Genomic DNA, 19,364 nt, shown 5'->3' with positions numbered 1-19,364 from the left:
TCTGACGACCAGCTACTCTTTTCCATTGTACCTGGGCTCCAACAGGTGGGGGATTTTGCCTCCATATCTTCATCACACAGACTACTGGGCAGTTTTTATCGGGAGCATGGTTTCAAAACAGCACTTTTCCCATAAAAATCTCAATCTGCTATAGAGTAATGGAAAGTAAAAGCTAAGCTATGTTCCACCAATTCAGATAGGTCATCATAAGGTATCCTTGAAGAAATGGTTATAATTTGTGAGTGAATTCTCCTCAAGCACTGTAATTTTTTCTCAATTTTCTTCTGCTTTTCTACTTCCCTAACACTTGTTATAAAATGATGAAATCATCTCCATCTCCCTCTACACTATCACAATGTTAAGGAAAAAGAGACGCAATTAGTATTTAAAACGTTTACCTCCAGTGTGCCTGGCTCCGGCTTTTTATCCAAGGGAATATGTCCATGGACAGAGTCTATAACCGATCAGGATAAAAAAGACGGCATCATTCACTAGTTAGGTGTGAAGACACAGCAGTAAAACGTGAAGACAGAGAAAGCCAAAAGTACCTTTTGAACCATGTTTGGTCAGTGGATATAGAGTTTTCAGAATAACACAATGTGCTTTATTTAGCTTGAGACAATGCTTCTCTACAACAGTGAGACGTGACAGTACATTGCTTAATCATTTAAAAAGAAAGTTCTTTTCCCCATGTCTGACTTTAAGCCAGAAACAGATCTCTTGCATCTGCTTTCAAATGATGAAATAACATACCTTTATCTTTTCTTTCTTCGGTGTCCATTCTCCGCCTGCTTCCTTTTCTATCGCTTCCATGTGATGATTTTCTCTGGACGCCTGGGTTGCTACTCTGAGAAGCTGACTGGCTGACTGATGAGCTCTTAAAATAAACAAAACCCAACATTTTGGGTTAAAGATTTACTCACAAATATATGAACAAAATCTTTTAATTAAACTTACTCTTCATACATCTAACTAAAACTCTCAAAATTCATAGCCCTGGGCTTCCCTGGTGGCGCAGTGGTTCAGAGTCTGCCTGCCGATGCAGGGGACATGGGTTCGTACCCCGGTCCAGGAAAATCCCACATGCCGCGGAGCGGCTGGGCCTGTGAGCCATGGCCGCTGAGCCTGCGCGTCCGGAGCCTGTGCTCCGCAACGGGAGAGGCCACAACAGTGAGAGGCCCGCGTACCGCCAAAAAAAAAAAAAAAAAAAATTCATAGCCCTATCTATATTTCCCAAGCTACAAAAAAATAGGACCTAGGGTTCATATTATATACTCTATAGTAATCGGCTTACTAATAAGGCAATCAGACGCTTGGCCTAAATTAGTATGAAGACTTCTTCGTATGCCCATGTTTCAGGAAGCCACCCTGACCAAACCTTTACTTTGCAACTTACACTTCCATTCTCTGCACAAAAGCCTTCAAAAGCAGCCATAGCTCAGCCACAGCCCTTGGTGGGGGAAAAACACCCAAGTGCAAACGGGCAGATACAGTTCACTAGGACGCTTACCACTGACACGCTACTGACTGTCAACAAATCACCCAAGCTCCACGTGAGCTCCAACTTCTAACTGGTGAAACACGGGGACAGGAATAAGTCTGGCTCCTCAGCTAAATCACCACTGAAGGTCTCTCCTCTTCTGGCATCTGTGAGTAAATGCTGCACACGGCTGAGAAGACAACCTCAGCCCTCTGTGGCAGGCGTTTTTCTACAAGACAAACCTGAGTCGCTATCAAGTCCAAGACAGGATCAAATGCCTATTTAAAGACAATGAGCGTGAAGACTCCATTTTAACATCAAAAAATTTCACAATCTATTCCCACATTACAGTAGCTGTTTCTCCCCATTTACTAACTGAAAAAAGGACAAAAAGCTGTGAGTAGAAGCTTAAATGATTTGTAGTTTTTTATTTTCTAAATATTATGGAAAAATAATATATCACAGAGATAAATATACTGAGACTAAAGACCATGCCTAATTCACATGTGAATTTGGGCACTTCTTCCAGTAATTCCTAAACTCCAGTCCCTGTGCCAGACTGAACCTATATATATACTGTTCCAGGTCAGCTGTTTTCAACTGAGCATCTCATACCTCTGAAGGATCCCATGGAGGCCAGAGTACAAAAAATTGAGTGTGTGTGGCTCTAATGCTTTATACTGGTATAAATATATATACCTATATACATATTATACATATTGAGATAGATATATATATATATATATATACATATATATACACGACAATATATGTATCATATATATGATACATATATTGGGTAGCATCTTGTAACATTCCATTTTGTTTGTTTAACCCACTGTTAAGAAAGTGTTCCAACCACCACTCTCCATCACAGGTCATTTGGTGTCACTTACCGATATTTCAGACCATAGGCACAGGGCGCCCAGTGCCCCCAAACTCAAGTAGCTAACCCTTGCCCTGTGCTGCCAATGACCCCTCCTCACACAGCATTTACTTCACACTACACAAGAACTTTTTCCCTTCTGACTCCCCCCCAAAAGAAGTAAGAAACTTAAAGGTAGGGAACACTCGTCTCATCAGAGAAGCATCCATCACAGCCCAGCGTCTGACACAGGGAGCAAGGGCAAAGCCACAGGGCTGCATGTACTACCACCTCCAACAGTGACCACTGTGAACAACAGCTCTTATTTATATGTACTAGGTTAATCTTGTCCTGGTATGTTTAATAAGGGACACTGAAAAGAGTTTTCCGGTTTTACAGATATATCTCGTTAACTGAATCATGAACCTCTACTGCTTAGGGAAAGTTACTGGTTTTGTCTAGCAAAAACAAACGAGTTTTGGTTCAAAAGAAAATACTAGGGCTCCCCTGGTGGCGCAGTGGTTAAGAATCTGCCTGCCAATGCAGGGGACAAGGGTTCAAGCCCTGGGCCAGGAAGATTCCCATGTGCCGCAGAGCAACTAAGCTCACGAGCCACAACTACTGAAGCCTGCGTGCCTAGAGCCTGTGCTCTGCAACAAGAGAAGCCATACAATGAGAAGCCCGTGCAACGGGCTAGTGCAACGAAGAGTAGCCCCTGCTCGCCGCAACTAGAGAAAGCCCATGTGCAGCAACAAAGACCCAACGCAGCCAAAAATAAAATAAATTTTTTGAAAAAAAGAAAATACTAAACTTAAAGTGAGATAACCAATTTATTACTTGCCTCAACTCTGCCACCAACTAGAAATATCTTTAGACCTCACCTTACTCATGAAGATGAAAAGGAGGGGTAGCTGCATAATCACCAAGGTATCTTTCAGTTTAAAAACTATTAGTCTACCATTTAAAACTATGGCTTAATACAAAAACTATATTAAGAAAGACTTCTGAAGGATAACTTTTAAAATCCCTTTTTATATACATACGGAAAGGGCTGGGAAAGCCTGTTCATCCCTGTTCTGAATCTCATAGAGTAAACGAGATTCTTCTATAGCTTGCTTCTCTCTGCGCTCTTCCGGAGAGAGGCCAAAATAGTTAGAGTCTCGAGTCGTGGCATCAAAATCCTCAGCTCTCTCACGATCAGGTTTCCTGTCAAATAAAACATTCTTGTCATGAAAAAAAAAAAAAAAAAAGACAAAATGTACTGAGTACCTAAAATAATATAAATCAACGCTTTGAGCAATTCAAATATTTGACCAGTTTAGCTACACTGTGAGATTACAGAACTTTTAGCTGCCTGATTAATAAATGTTTAGGAAACGGAAGCCCCTGGAGCATTAGGCTACATTTCAGAGTCAAGAAGACAACCTTAAAATAGGGTGGAAAGAAAAGAAAAATGTAACTCACTTCCAAGTGATACAGAAAGGCATAAATGTAAGCAGTGTGTATTTTCTTTACGCCATATTCCAATACTTTCATAAGAATTCTCTTTCGAAGGAAAGGGAAGGTTACTAGTTTAGGCCTCAAAAGCACTCTGATTTTCTGTTCTAAGTAAAGGACAACATTCAAAAACACACCACGACCATCTTCCTGCTTTTTAATGACACTACCAAGGGAGGATGAAAGGTGAAAAGAAGAAAAAAAATGCACCAGGCTAGATACTAACTACAGGTAAGACTGCTGTCATTTCAATAACTTTGGTCAGAGACAAAAAAATTCATGAATAGAGTCTAGTAGCCTATAACATAACCCTAACATTTTTATATGAATTAAAATTATTATAGGCAATATGAATACTATTTCTACACTCTGTCTAATAGTTCCACAACAGTGGGAAATGAAAACCCAAAGCCACCAGGGAAAATATACTGAAGAGATGCAGCTCCCTAGAAAGAGTGGGAAGGACACAACTGATACCATCTGATTCTCCTACCTCTGAAATCAAGAACAGCCATTTCATGTCCTCAGTCCCACTTAAAATCACACCCTAATTCCAATGGGGCACATGTCAACCCCCGAGTATTAGGGAAAAAAACAGGGGAGCAAACCTGGACCCTCAATCTTAGACCAGTCCTTCTCAAACCCCAGTGGTCAGACTCCCAAGATGACTCAGCTAGTGCCAGGAGTCTCCAGAAAGTCAATACTCCCTAACCTCTGCGCCCCATCACCCGAAGCCCACGTCTCACCCTCGCGCGCCACAGAGAACCTTCCTATCCTGAGCCTAGCAGGAGGGGAAATATTCAGCGTGGACACGTCTATCATTTTCGGCACCTGCGTAATGAAAGCATACGTGGCAATCCTGCTTGGTTTTTGTTACACTTTGTTTTGTTTTCTCCAAAGGAAGAGACAATATCAATGAGAAAGAAATTTAAAAAGCGAGAGGTCATGAAGGTCTCGTGCCCAACATCACTGCTCTTTTTATTCTATAATGAGAATTCCAAACCAATGTGTGAAATATTAGAAATGAAGTCAAGATAAATTCTAATGGACTTAAATCCACTGGAGTGTTAGCTATAAAATCCTAAATTTTGATTAGAATTTTTTAGAATCTTACTTTTAATATTCAACCATCAGCACTCTCTAAATTTAACACACTAGTAAAATTCATTCTCACTCCCACAGGCTAGAGGGCTTACTAACTGCAAGTGCAACTACGTTCGCACATGATCAATCACAGTGCCAAAATTCTCCAAAGCTTTATGTCTATGTACTCTCCACTGCCTTCTGCCATCACGTGTTTTATACAGCAAGTAACAGGTAGCTAACACATAAACAAGAAAAGGACCACGTCTGCCTTGATCATTCTAATTCCTAACAGACTGGACAAAACACTAGAAACACACTGGATAAAAATTCAGTTTGTGGGGCTTCCCTGGTGGCGCAGTGGTTGAGAGTCCGCCTGCCGATGCAGGGGACACGGGTTCATGCCCTGGTCCGGGAAGATCCCACATGCTGCGGAGCGGCTGGGCCCGTGAGCCATGGCCGCTGGGCCTGCGCGTCCGGAGCCTGTGCTCCGCAACGGGAGGGGCCACAACAGTGAGAGGCCCACGTACCGCCAAAAAAAAAAAAAAAAAAAAATTCAGTTTGTGGTAAACAAAAGTGTATTTAAATCAGTCATTTGGTAGTCTGTGTACGTTCTTTTTTTAAAACTTTAAGACATTAAAGCGTATCCTCTGTTCAAGAGAAAAAAAGGCTCTTCTAGTCCACTAAAAAATGAGAATTTTATTAAAAAGAAAAATCTCATTTCTGCCCACGACCTTCCTATACTGACTTCACATTTTTAGGTTTCCAAAGCTAATATTCAAAGTAAGTTAGTCCTCTTAGGTACTTTGCCTGTACTGGGTAAGATACCACCAGATGCTAGTGGAGTCTGGTCAATGTCCACACATCAGACTTCAGCCACAACTAGGTGATTCAGTGACATAAGTGCTATCTGTTGGGGGAGGCGAACCCACCGTGGGCCCCGAATGCCCCTGCACACTGTTGCCGGGTGTGCCAAGAACACGCGGCCCTGATTACTCTGTACCCAGGCCATTTCTCAGGGTTGTGTTATCTAGTGACCACCCTTGAGGGATGAGGGAATTCTTTCTTATGATTGATTTTTAATCATCTGTTCTCATTAGAACTTTTGGATAACTGGATTATGAATACATATGTACTTTTTACACACATATAAGCATCCCTTCAAGGATACACAAGAATCTGTTAACACTGAATGCCTCTGCAGAGGAAGCTAGACAACTGGGACAACAGGGATAGGAAGGAGAATTATCAGAACAAACTTTTCAGTGTTTTGGATTTTGAACAGTATCAATTAATTTGCTATCCTGAACAGCTGGCTCAATTAAAAAAACTGTAATGGATGTGAAGTACTGGTATTTGTTATGGATTGAATTGCATCTCCCAAAAAAGATACATTCAAGTCCTAACCCCTCGTATCTGTGCATGTGACTTTATAAATAGGGTCTCTGCAGAAGTAATGCCATTAAGATGAGATCATAGCAGAGTAGGGTGGGCCCTAAACCCACTATAACTGGTTCCTTACTAGAAGAGACACAGACACCCAGGGAGAACACGTGATGATGCAGGCAGAGACGGGAGCGATACACCTACAAGCCAAGGAACGCGAAGGACTGTGGACAACACCAGAAGTAGGAGAGGCCGGGAACAGACTCTCCCCTAGAACCTTCAGAGAGGGTACGGCACTACTGACACCTTGATTTCAGAGGTGCAACCTTCAGGACTGTAAGAGAGTACACTGCTGTTGCTTTAAGCCAGTCTGTGGTACTATGCTACGACAGCCCCAGGAAACTACACAGTATTGGTACCACGTCAGCCTAAGAACCTACAACTCTGTCTTAAAGATGTTACATAAACTGTCTTTAATGACAAAATGTTAAGTATGTTCCCAAGAGAGGGGAATGCCCAAATGCCAAAAATAAAGAAACTGAAGACCAGAGCTTAGCAAGCACATAAGAAGATGCTAGAGCTGTTCAGATGATCGGGGAGATCAAGCTTGGATGGGGAAGGTGAGCCACAAGCACCCACAGGAGACGTGGCCAAGTTCACAAGAAGAGGACAGCCTCCACTTAAGACACACCTTCTCAAATAAAGCTCCCCCAAAGAATATAAGCTACTCTATAACTACTACTCCAAGGAAAGGCAGATTAGGGAAAAATTTAAATCCACGGCACAGGAAACTATGACCCTGAAGTTCACGTGCCTCCGCGTATCCGGTCGGAATGCTGGTAATTCACGGCCACAGCAACCTGTTCAGTATTCGACACATTACAACCAACGATCCAAACTTGTCGGAACAAAGCAGGCTGACCATTTTGGTTGATTTAAGTTCCTATGTAAAGGGGAATATCCTCACCCTGCAAGCAATTAGGGCTGCAGTTTGGAATTCAGTACTTAACACATTACAAGCTACCGGAAAACTCTGAGGTGCCAGGTTACGATCTAAATCATCTGAAAAAAGTTACTCAAAAACAAAGGTGTCTGACCCTACCAAATTACTTTGATTTGTTCAAAGAGAGTTATAAAGAACTGAAATCCTCACGTTATTCTATCAACAATACTTTTAATGTCACGCTGTAGACAAGTATACGAACAAAAACTGCGACTTTTTAAAAGCATGTGACGCAGAAAGTAGAAGAGATGCTTCTCACTTAGTTTCTAGCTCTACTGCCTTCGGGACGGTTACCTTGCGGCCTGTGTGGGTGTCCTGCTCAGACTTCTGTGCTCACTGGAGGGCTTCTGAGACTGCGGTGCTGCAGAGTGGCTGGGGGGCGCGCGCTGCCTCAGCCCCGGAGGGTGCTGCAGGCGAGGTGGCAGCGTGGGCGGGGCTTTTCCTGGCTTCGCCGGGGCCTTGGGCCCTCTGTAGTCCGCATCTGTGGCAAGAGCCAAACTGCCTCGTAATCTTCCCATTATAGACACCCCCAAGCACCGTCCCCTCCCCAAAGGAAGGGTAACCTGGCGTGCTCCTACCACAATGGAAATTCTGTCCGGAAGGAGGTTTTTTCATCTTCTTCCCTGCCACCGTGTTCCAGCTTTCTGAGGAAGGCGGTCTGAGGTTCTTCGGGGAGAGTCTTTAAAAGGAAGGAAAAGACTTGCAGTAATTTATCGTGCTCCCCCAAGACTATCCACTTAAGTATTCTGCATAAATATTTTACTTTCCGTTTACCTAAGAACTCCCAGGTTTAGTTCTTACATTGAAAACACATTAAAGTACAAAGCATTCAGCAACCCAGATTAACTCTAATCAAGTAAGACGACATAAATCAAAAGCACATTTTCTAACCTACAAGGACAGAAGACTAAAAGGCCGTAATCATAACCTAAGCAAAAGATTAGATAAAGAAGGAAAGACTATTACTCTGTGAGATGTGATGAAAGTACTGTAGCTAAGGACGAGGAAGCGAGGAGTCTTTACTGTGTTAGAGACACACAGAGGTATCTATGTGTCTATGAGAAACGGTGTGATGTTTGGGATTTGCTTTCAAATATTCTAATTCCACTCGCATCTTTTTTAAAGGGGTTAGGGAGAAGAGATCAGAAAAGACTGCCAAACCTGCTGTTAGTTGTTAAAATAGGGTGATAATTACATTGGGGTTCACTGGACTATCCTCCTCACATATGTGTATGTTTGACATTTTCCACAGTAAAGTTTAGGTGTGATTTACTGCCTTTTCCTCTAATAAAGGCAGCAGCAACTGAAACAAAAGCTGCTCTAAGTAACACTGTATAATAGCAAGTATTTCATTCCTCCATCAGATAACCATTTACTGAAGACTGCACACAAGGCAGCAATGAATGAAATTAGAAATGAATGTGGTCCCTGTCCTCCAAAGTCCCCACTTCACAGCTACAATACAGTTGATTTTCCAAATTGCCTTAGTGAAGAATGGCACATTTTAAACAGTAAGCAACAAAACAAATATTTATTTAAAATACCTTAACACGGATAACACTAAATTTGAACTCAAACTACTTTTTCTACAAGATCTACACAAACATATTTCTCTACACACAGGCAATACATTTAAATGAATTTGCAAATACACAGGGACATTTAGAAATGCTCACGATTATACATTAGGCTAAGTGGAAGAGACGGTGAATCAACACCTTAGCTGAAGAGCAGTACATACTTCTTTCCAAGTTCTTCGACCAAAACTGGCCCGTTCTCAGAGTGAACCCCTTGAAAGTCTGCATTAGAAAATTTTCCATTGTGATCCAACCTAACCTGTTGAACGATTCCGCAAAGAAAAATCAGTCACCTGATTCTTTCGCATCAACCATCAGTTTTTAAACTGTTATTTCAATTTCAACGAAAGAGAAAATGAACATATAGAGTTAAAAACAAAACGAAGTTCAAAAGGTACACAATAATATTGTCTCTGACCTCCCAGACCTAGGTACCTCCATCCAAAATACTTTTGTTTACTCTTCCAAGTTTTTTCTAAATTGTCTTGGTTCTGAAGGCAGGGCTGTGGCAGCACCACACACCAGGATTCCAGGCCCCGCTTTTCTACTTACCAGCAATATGACCTTGGGCAAGTGACTTATCTCATGCTTCAGTGTCCTCATATGTAAGATGGGGCTAATTATAGTACCTACATCATAGGACCCATGGAGGTGGAATGAGGTACACATGATATATATAAAGGACACCAGCCTGCACACAGCAACCACTCAACAGAGGAGAACAACTATTATTAAAATTACTATTGTCTTCTCACTCTTCCAATATTTACAATACTGTCACATGTAAATGTGACCTTCTTCTCCCTAAAAACAGATCCATCATCTCTTCTCTGACATACAGTTGGTTATTACACAACAGCAAATCTTAACAGGACGATAAGCCTTTAGGTCTCCTCCTGCAGTCAAACGGCACACACAGCACAGGGCGCCCCTAAGCACTGCACTGGGAGCCTGATGGACACAGCCCTGCGTGAAGCCACCTCCGCCTTTTTTATCAGTACAGTTGGCCCTCGGCATCCGCGGGGAACTGGTTCCAGAACCCCTGGATGCTCGACTCCCTTATGTGAAACAGCACAGTATAGTCAGCCCTCCACACCCAGACGCAGAGGAACGGCCAACCGTGGATCAAAGTCCTCAAGCCAAGGTTTCGTCCTTCAGTCACAGCAGGACACTGCTTTCCTCTCTTCCAGAGTTTAAGAAGTATTCTTCTGAAGTTAGTTTTTATTCGAAGTTTAAACTACATTTACAAGCTTGCCTGAGTAAATAAAAGTCACCTTTGAGTCACAGCAGCTTCCGTAATAAAATTTCAATTAAATTTTATCCAAGTGAAATAGTCAAGGGGTAGAAATAGAAAGAAAGTACTCTAAAAAGGAAAAAATTAAAACCAGTACCTGCTTTACCATCTACCTTATCAACAGCATCTGCCTTACAAAAGCAACTGAAATCTCAAAGCAAATATGCTTGATTTAAAATAACAAGTAACATAATTTTAGCGATGCAGCATAAAACAAGCAATCTTCTCTTCTCTACTGAGTGGGGTTAGGGAGGGAGGGAGTGCCCTAAGCCCTGGCTTTACTCTTCTCGTTTGTTCTGTTCCAAGTTCCCCAAATCTCTATAGTAAAAGATTCCCCAATTCTGTTCTGTGATTAGGGCACATTTCTGACAATCGTGTATGGAAGAACCTAAATGAATTGTATCCTCTTCTTCCTCTCCTTTAAAAATACCCCCAAATGAGAACACTATTAAAAGTTCTTAAGGTAAAGTCTGTCACTGACCTCCAGAAATAATCCTGGTCCCCCAGACACTTCTCACAAACGACTTTATCACCAAGGAAACAAGTGTTTCCTCCACAAGTCAAGAAGAAATGTTTGTCAATGGCTATTTTAAAATAGTTTTAAAAAGGCAACACTTTTTGATGAAGATCATTTTTGATGAAAATTATCTTCCAAATAACAATTATTTTTTTTGTGTGTGTGTGTTGTTTTTGTTTTAGAAAGAGTAATATTTTTTCATAAAGGTTTCTCCAGTCTTGGCATTATTAACACTTGGGACCAGATGACTTTTTGCTGGGGTGCCGTCCTGCGCGTTCTAGGACGTCTGGCCCCCACCCACTAGATACCAGTCGCACCTTCCCTGCTGTAACAATAAGAATGTCTGCAGACATTGCTAAATGGGAGGTAGGGGTGCAAAATCACTCCACGTAAGAAACACTGATCTAACACAACTTTCCCCCTTAACAATCAACAGTTTTAAGCCCAAAGCAGCAGCTTATTCAAAGTAAATGGCAAAAACTTCTCTTACTGTTCACTTTCTTATCTCAATCCAACAAAAAACTGTGTATTATCAGAATCTTCCAGGATGCCTTCCATAAACCAAATTGACCTATAATGTCAAGTTTGAATCAATGTCAACTGTAACGAAAATATCTAAAAATCTAAAATGTTACTGTTACTTCTTTGAAGCAAGTAATAGCAAAGACTAAATTGTTTTAAAGATCATGTGATGGGATGCCATGGTTTTAGATATATTTGACTTTGGTAATGTATTCAAAAGCTAAATATTTATAACCATTAAAATGTACACACAATATATTCTGAAATCCCAAATTAACAACACATCCAAACTTGAGCTGTTTTCTTGATTCCTATTACAATAAATAAGATTTCAAGTAAAATCTCTACTTCCTCTACGTAATCACTTACGTGGCATTTGTCTCCAGCTTCATACTGTAAGCCAGCAGCAATGGAATAATCATGGTTTTGTTGCGCTGTGAAGAATAGCAGCATTATATCAAGTCGACATAATCATTTCCAAGGGCCTCAAAGCAAATTTACGGAAAATACACAGACTTTTTTTAACTCACCTTGTTTAGACTTCAGCCAAATTTCATATTCCACATTTCTATAGACTGCTGGACTGAGTGACTTAAGAACCTTTCTAGACAAAGGAAGGCTAGGAGAGTTCCCATTGCTTTTCGGGTGCTAAATAAACAAAGTCAGGAAGTCCAATCAACACAGAAATGCTTTCAAAACATGTTCGAGATATGTATAAGAGTAAAATCAAATGAAGAAGAAAACTTTAAAAGTTTAAGAGGCCACCAAAGAATGTCTTACTAGTAGATGATCCTGACTCTATTGAAAATGTACCAGAAAAGAGAAAAACAATTAAGACTATAAATTCATATACTTTCTTATACTGAAGAGGTAGTTAAAAACCATTAAATAAAAATACCTGATCACTTGACAAAGATTTAAATCCATTCACATCATTAACAGTGGTAGTTTTACTCCTACAAAGGAAGAAATACAGCCATCACTAGGAGCACAAAAATGTTTGCATGCAATTAACTTGTTCTAATGTCATATAAAATCCCAGTTATATTCCAAAAACTCAACCCTATTATATATTCCAAGGAGCTCAAACAAGTTTTAGTATAACTGTGCATATATACATATACATATATATGTATATATGTACATATGTTTACGTGTGTATGTATATAGATCAAAGATTTTTATCAGTAATTCTTACTGACTCGATCAAGAAGAGAGAAACAGAAATAAACTATGAAATTTGGGTTGGTAGAATAATTGAGTTCATAAAAACATTTAATGTAAAAATTTCCTTTCAAAATATAGATGAGGCTCCATTAAACAAAATATTCCGCTACAACAAGATATACAATCAGGTAAGAGTAGACAACAACTAAATAAGTAATCAGTATGTTAAATGCTGCTAAGTGCTCTGGGGGGAAAAAAGGTAGGAAAAATTTTTTGAGACCTAGGATCAAATAATAAAAAATGGGATGAAGGAAGATGCCTTTTTCAATAAAGAATTAAATGTGATGAGACAGCAAACCATAGGCTATTTAGTATTCCAAGCAGAAGGGACAGCAAGTGCAAAGACCCGGGGGTAGGCAAGAGGCTGGACAAGTTGATGGCAAGTTGAGTGGGTGATGAGGTGAGAGGCTACCTGTACTCTTCTGTCGTATAATTCCTCCTCCTTAATAAATCAATCTCTAGTCTTTAGGACAATCTCCAAATCTATACCCTTAAATGCAGCAATATTTAAGAGACTCCAAGTATTTAGAGTCTGGACTAAACAAGCACCCTAATTTCTAATACTTCAGGATTGATCAATATGAATGTGAAGAGATCCAGGCACAGGAGCACAGGGCCTGGATATTACAGACCATGCCTATCTGTCTCGCCATGATTATGTAGCATTCTTCCCTAAATGAAGCTTGGTCCTCCCTAAGCCAGACATGACACAAGTGAAAGGAAATCCTAATAATGCAAGAAAAAATTAATTAGAAAGGCTTCCATGTTCCAAGGGCTTCAATAATATAGTATAAAGAGGAAAACTGATCATTACAATAAGCACAGCATCCCTGGTACACTTCTCCAGCTTACTAGCCTCTACTCCACGCTTCGCCTACTTCACCTGCCAGCTGCCATCCCAGACCCAGCTGTTGCTAAAACTGCAGCAGCAACCAAAGGGCATCTGCTGGAAGTCCCCACACACCAAGTAAAGTTAATAAGCTACAACAAGCTAGTTATTCATTCTCCCTCAAAATTCCCCTATGCTCAATGACATGCCTTAATCGTACTAGGCACCTGGAGAAAACCATGCAGCAGAATTTCCATCTGTGCAAAGTTAGTTCGTCTATTCTAGGATTAAATTTACAATGGCAGACCCAGATTTTAATCTGACTCATTTCTTTCTTATGTAAAAATGGTAGTCAACCGAATTTTCAATCAGGGTCTACAGTTTAATTCAAGAAATGCTGGGAATTACAAATAGAGATATATTTAAGTGCTTAATAAAGAATTAGATATCCTGAGGCTTAATTTTATTTTTCTCTAGTTTCACAGTATGTGACACCATGACGGGTACTTTCATACTCTCATACAAAAGGAATGATATACTTTTAGCTTCACCAAGAATGAAACAGGTCGGTTCTTATAAAATACAGAGTAAGCTTCTTAACATCACTGATAAAAACTAATATACGTTGGATGCTATACCTAGGAACTAGGCTGTGCATTCTACATGTTATCTCATTTAATTCTTATACATTCTCCACTTTAAAGAAATACTAATATATCCTCATTTGATACCTATAGAATTGAGGCTTCTTAGTGAATTTAGGTAACTTGCCCCAAGTTCAGTTAGTTGGCAGGAAGCCAGGAATGAAACCAGGTTAGGATGTCCACAGCCCAAGCTCTTAACCACTACCCTATATGTCTTAAGTGGAAAAGAAAAATAAGCTGCAGACTCTAAGTTAAAAGGTGTTTATTCGCAACATAAACAAAGGCATTATCCAGAGCTGTTCACATACTTATACCCCAACTTGGGATTTTTATTATATAAAAAGAAAAGAAGGCAGCATTATCTAAGAAAGAAAACAATAAAAGAAAGTCAAGGAAATCAAAATGGCCGTTTTCATCACTGGATATGTAAACAATTGACAGGTTAACCTTAAAATTTTAGAATATACACACATATAGGCAGGACCAAATCTATTTCAGAGATATGTGCATCACGATTACACAGAAATAGATGCTTAGCAAAACCAAACAAAGAAACAAACAAAATCAACTTTCAAAAGAAACGGTCCTATAATAGAAATGAGATAAAATTAGTGGCAGGAAAAAAGAAATTTACTGCGTAAGTTTCTGTATTGCTGTATTTCAGGAATACCATAATACCTCAATATGTGAGGCTACTCCATGCAGGAGCATTTACTGAACTGTTTCTTTGTATGGCACTACAAAGATATTTTAGGACTGAAATTCACTCTTACTTGCAACTGTCATCCTCTGAATCTGATATTTCACTGTTGTTTTCATCAGCTACTTCAGACGTGTCTAGTCCCATCAAGATTTTACTAACATCGGTTTTAAATACCTTCTCATACAACAATTCATAAAGCAGAGCTGCAATTAACAAAAGAGAGATGTTACACAATATTAACTCACTTTACGTTTGAAAAGCCCGGGCTTCCAAATCCTAACTAAATACCTGTAACACCTTATGAGCAATAACACAATTTAATCAGAAAGTTACCTAGATAGAGAGGAACTAGATTTCTGTCTTTGCAGTTAATTAGTTCAAAAATCATTATATAATATACTGACATTTTTAAAACTAACAATAACACAAAAAGGTATCACAACTTTGAACCAAGTATGATAAAATTAAACATGCACAGTGAGCAATGACTACATCCCACACACTGTGCTAAGCCTTTACATACCACCTTCATATTTAATGCCAGCACAGTGAAATGTTCTTATTCTAACTGTACACATGAAGAAACTGACAACTAGAGATGTCACACAACCTGCCCAACCTGAAGAGGCTTGAATGGAAAACGTAAGGAACATTAAGATTGATAGAAAGAAGTTAACTTTTCATAATGGACTTAAGAGAAACCATTGTAAAATGTATTCTCAGCAGCCACTGAAGCATATTTAGACAACTTCTTTGCTTTAAAAAAAGAAGAAAAAAAAAAACAAATTCCAGAAAACACAGAAATATATATTACCAAACATTCAGAACCTACACATGGGAGTTCAGGATTCTCACTTTCAACCTTACCCAAACAAGTCCACGAAGAATTCATCGACAATGGTGCCCACCCCCCTAAACGAGTCCCCAAGAGACCCCCTTTCTCACAGACCACCTTGCATCCATCCCAATATCATCCAAACCACAGGTTCTGAGAAGTACAGGAAAGGTAGGCACCATGAGCTGTCCTTCCCAAAGCTGAAATGTCCAGATTTTGACTAGCTGGGACAGGTGGAGGACACAGCCCAGGATACAGACAGCTAGACTCCCATATCTCAAATAGATCAATTTAAAATTTTACATTACACATGTCTTTACTGGTCACCCCCAGCTAAAGAACAGAGGAAAAATGCCCATCACATGCCCAGCACCACGGCTTTGTATGAGTCATGTGCACTTCGTCATAATAGATGATAAAGGAGATAAAGTTAAGAAGGCAGGAAGGAGCTACCACAGCAGTAATGCTCAACTGGGGAAGGAAGGGGTATTTTATCCTCCCAGGAAATACTTGGCAAAATCCGGAGACATTTTTGGTTGTCACAAGGAAGAGAGAGAGAGCTATTGGCATCTACAGAGTAGATACTACTAAACATCCTACAATGCACAAAACAACCCCCAAAACAAAGAATTATCCGGCCCAAAATATTAAGAGTGCCAAGGTCAAGAAACCCAGGTCTAGAGCCAAATACGATCAAATACTTGATTTCCTCTGTCATTTAGATTTTCAAGCTATACACTAACAGCTTTAAAAACACATACAAATCATTTTTACTGAAATTAATTACTGCAAGAAAAAATAACTTTGTATTTACAAGCCAAACTCTAATCTATACTAGTGCCTTTTTTTCCCTACTGAAATAAGTTTTTATTATAGTATTAACATTTTTGGTAACCTAAGGATCTCAGAAATATATTTTTACAACAAAACAGTGCATTTGCCCTGACTTGTTTGCACTAAGACTATAATGCTTAGGAAGAAAATTTCCTATATAAGCACAAGGGTGATTACTTACACTGACACACAGCAGAGCTCTCTTTATACTTTATGGGATAGACAATATCATAATGATTGCCATTTGAAAAACACAGTAATACCTGGAAGGGAAAAATAAAATACACTTTTCAGCCCTTCATATATGACATTTACATAGCAACTTACATCTCTAATATCTCTGAATTACTAGTACATAAATTTCCTAGTAGGAAGTGAATATTTTATAAGTAACCTAAAGCTCCAATGTGGTCAACTATGGTACATCCATATGCTGAAATGTTACACAGCCAATGAATCAAAAGTTCCTAATGACTTGGGGAAATGCTGATGGGATCACAAAAATCACACACAATATATGAAAACAACGTGATTTCAACTACCTAAAGATGAGGGTTAAAAGACTGTAAGAAAATATTCTAAAACCTTACTTTAATAATGCTTACCTCTAAGAAGCAGAATCAAAGGTAAATTTTTTCTGCTTTACAGTTTTAAGTACCTTCTAAAGAGTCAATCACTTGTGTGTATTGTATGTGTATAGGTAAGTCTTATGTGTATTACCTTATGAGTATTGGCATAAGTCAATCACATATGCTAAGAAAAATACACACTGATTTTGCTTAGATTACATCATATTCCAAAAATTATACCGGAAAGGCCAGATCCAGAGCCAAGCACCTTGGAAACCTGTAAGTCCTTATAAAGTCTATTTCGCTCAGTTCCCTGCCCCCTTACCACCATTTGCATGGTGATAAGACACTTCAACTTGGCCTGGATGATACCAAAACAAAGTTCTCTAATAATGAATCATGTTTTTGTCCCCTTTCTAGGCTTCACATCATTTTTCAGTTGCTTCTGCTTTGTGACTGAATAATAGCACCTTAGCCAGTAAATTATCTTTACAATGGGAAATACATCACCATTACCAACGTATTTGTGGATGCAATTGCAGAACCCATTTTCACAAGTCATTTTTCTATTTAATGTTTATATTGATGTAAAACAGTAATAGTCTAATTAATCACATACACTAATATCTCAATTTTTTTTCTCTAGTAAAATGTTATGATAGAGTTCAACATAGTGATTTGTGGGAAAAAACAAATACAAAATAATGTAACTCATGGATGATTAATAGGAACTTAAAAAAACTCAAAAAGTCACTTAAAAATTATAGCTTAGGCAGTCAAGATGGCAACTGAGTGGTTCTTTTACTTAAATCCTTTAGAAACACTTAGAAAAATTCTTACCTTTTCAGGAAAATTATTTTCAGTTACTTGTGAAGGAGAAACATTTGGTTCCCGGTAAATTATAAAATCTTTCCTGAAAATAACATGTAGAAATTACTTCTGATGAAATATATTTCATGAATTGAGATTTAATCACTCATTCATTCATTCACTCAAGAGCCCAGTATACACCAAGCAATATTCTAGGCACTGGAAATAGAGCAGTGAACAAAAGATAGTAATGGAATAACTAAGCTGTAACATACTTATATAAAAGTATCCTCGTAAAAAAATTAAATTTTAAATGTAATTTGCATATATGTAAGTTCAGATATAATTCTAAAAGTAGACCTCAAAACCAGAGGAATTGTGAAGATGATATTTATAAGGACATTTCAAGAAGAAAAAACAGAGCATTCACCTGCTCCGCTAATGGGCAAAATTGTAAAATTGACAATATAGTGTTTTGCCTTTGTTCTAGTGGCCGTTCAATGCTACCAGCCTTCAGAGTAGGACATCATTTCTCTAGAAGGCTGATGATAAGTGATATAGTTTATAGGCCTGGAAAAATTTTTATATTCCATTCCAAAAATATTTGGAAAATTAAAATCTCTATACATTGATACCTAAATGTCAAAATCTAACTGATGCAATTAAAAAAGCAGAACATTAGAAAAGGTGCTTTACAACCAAGGCATAAAACTGCTTTGCTATTTTAACAACTTGACTACAATGGAACATGTTAATTTCCCACTGACTTTATTTTTGTTTACCTACATTATTACAGTGCTCACCTGTACATAAGAGAAAGGGCACTTATTTCCACTTGTCCAACCCATTCCTGTATTGAACAAAAAAAGTTGGCACATAAATGTCTCCTACTTTTTACAACACCTTAATACATATCTTTATATGACATATCTAATTAGCTAGAAAAGCTCATTAATATTGTTAGTATTATGAATACTATAAAAACATTTCTATAAAACAGGCTATAATAACATATACTAAAAAGCAGCCCAAGTTTCTGTCGCAAAAATCCTTAGTAACAGAGCTAGAATAAGAGTTCCTATTGATGTGGCAAGATGACGGAGTAGCATCTCTAAGTTGAGAACTTGTTAAGGCAAAGACTCTGCCCTCCAACCTAGCACCCAGAACAGAGCCTAGCACATGATACGTGCCCAGAAAAACGGGATGTGGACTCAAAGCAGAACTCAAGAATCAGGAAGGATGAAAAAGGGCAGGTCCTTTCTCTTCAGGATGATTGACGGTACAAAGAAAGCAGTGCCCCAGCAATCACTTTAACATGTGGTAGAAGTTCTAGTACTAAGGGAATCTTTTAAGTCCTTAAGCTTTTCAGAAGGAAAGGGCCAGTATAGATCAAAAATTTAAATATCCATATACTCTTTGACCCAGCAATTCAACTTGTATAAATCTATCCTAGGGAGTTCCCTGGCGGTCCAGTGGTTAAGACTCTGTGCTTCCACTGCAGGGGGCACAGGTTCGATCCCTGGCCAGGGATGCATGCTGTACAGCACAGCCAAAAAGAAAAAAAAAAAAAAAATCTATCCTAAAGAAATATTTCATACGTCCACAAAAGTGTAGTATTTCATACGTCCACAAGGATGAAAAGTATTTCATATGTCCACAAGGATGTCCACTATAGCTATTTGTAATAGT

At 38.9% G+C, this 19,364-nt stretch overlaps 1 protein-coding gene across 2 annotated transcripts in view; it reads right to left on the bottom strand.

The window, feature by feature from the left end:
- OTUD4 (OTU deubiquitinase 4) overlaps positions 1–19,364 on the bottom strand; it is a 91,800-nt gene that overhangs the window by 9,613 nt on the left and 62,823 nt on the right. For both annotated transcript variants that reach the window (XM_032632556.1, XM_032632555.1), the window contains exons 4-16: positions 18,479–18,525; positions 17,706–17,778; positions 16,478–16,559; positions 14,698–14,830; positions 12,123–12,180; positions 11,755–11,872; positions 11,594–11,658; positions 9,056–9,150; positions 7,893–7,993; positions 7,609–7,795; positions 3,389–3,551; positions 754–877; positions 399–454 (exon numbers count right to left, since the gene is read on the bottom strand). In XM_032632556.1, the coding sequence (XP_032488447.1) occupies positions 399–454; positions 754–877; positions 3,389–3,551; positions 7,609–7,795; positions 7,893–7,993; positions 9,056–9,150; positions 11,594–11,658; positions 11,755–11,872; positions 12,123–12,180; positions 14,698–14,830; positions 16,478–16,559; positions 17,706–17,778; positions 18,479–18,525 (1,302 nt within the window). The remainder of the gene's footprint in view (positions 1–398; positions 455–753; positions 878–3,388; positions 3,552–7,608; positions 7,796–7,892; positions 7,994–9,055; positions 9,151–11,593; positions 11,659–11,754; positions 11,873–12,122; positions 12,181–14,697; positions 14,831–16,477; positions 16,560–17,705; positions 17,779–18,478; positions 18,526–19,364) is intronic.

Source organism: Phocoena sinus, chromosome 5 (assembly GCF_008692025.1).
Source record: "Phocoena sinus isolate mPhoSin1 chromosome 5, mPhoSin1.pri, whole genome shotgun sequence".
Classification (NCBI taxonomy): Eukaryota; Metazoa; Chordata; class Mammalia; order Artiodactyla; family Phocoenidae; genus Phocoena; species Phocoena sinus.
This window is presented reverse-complemented; position numbering and strand designations above follow the sequence as displayed.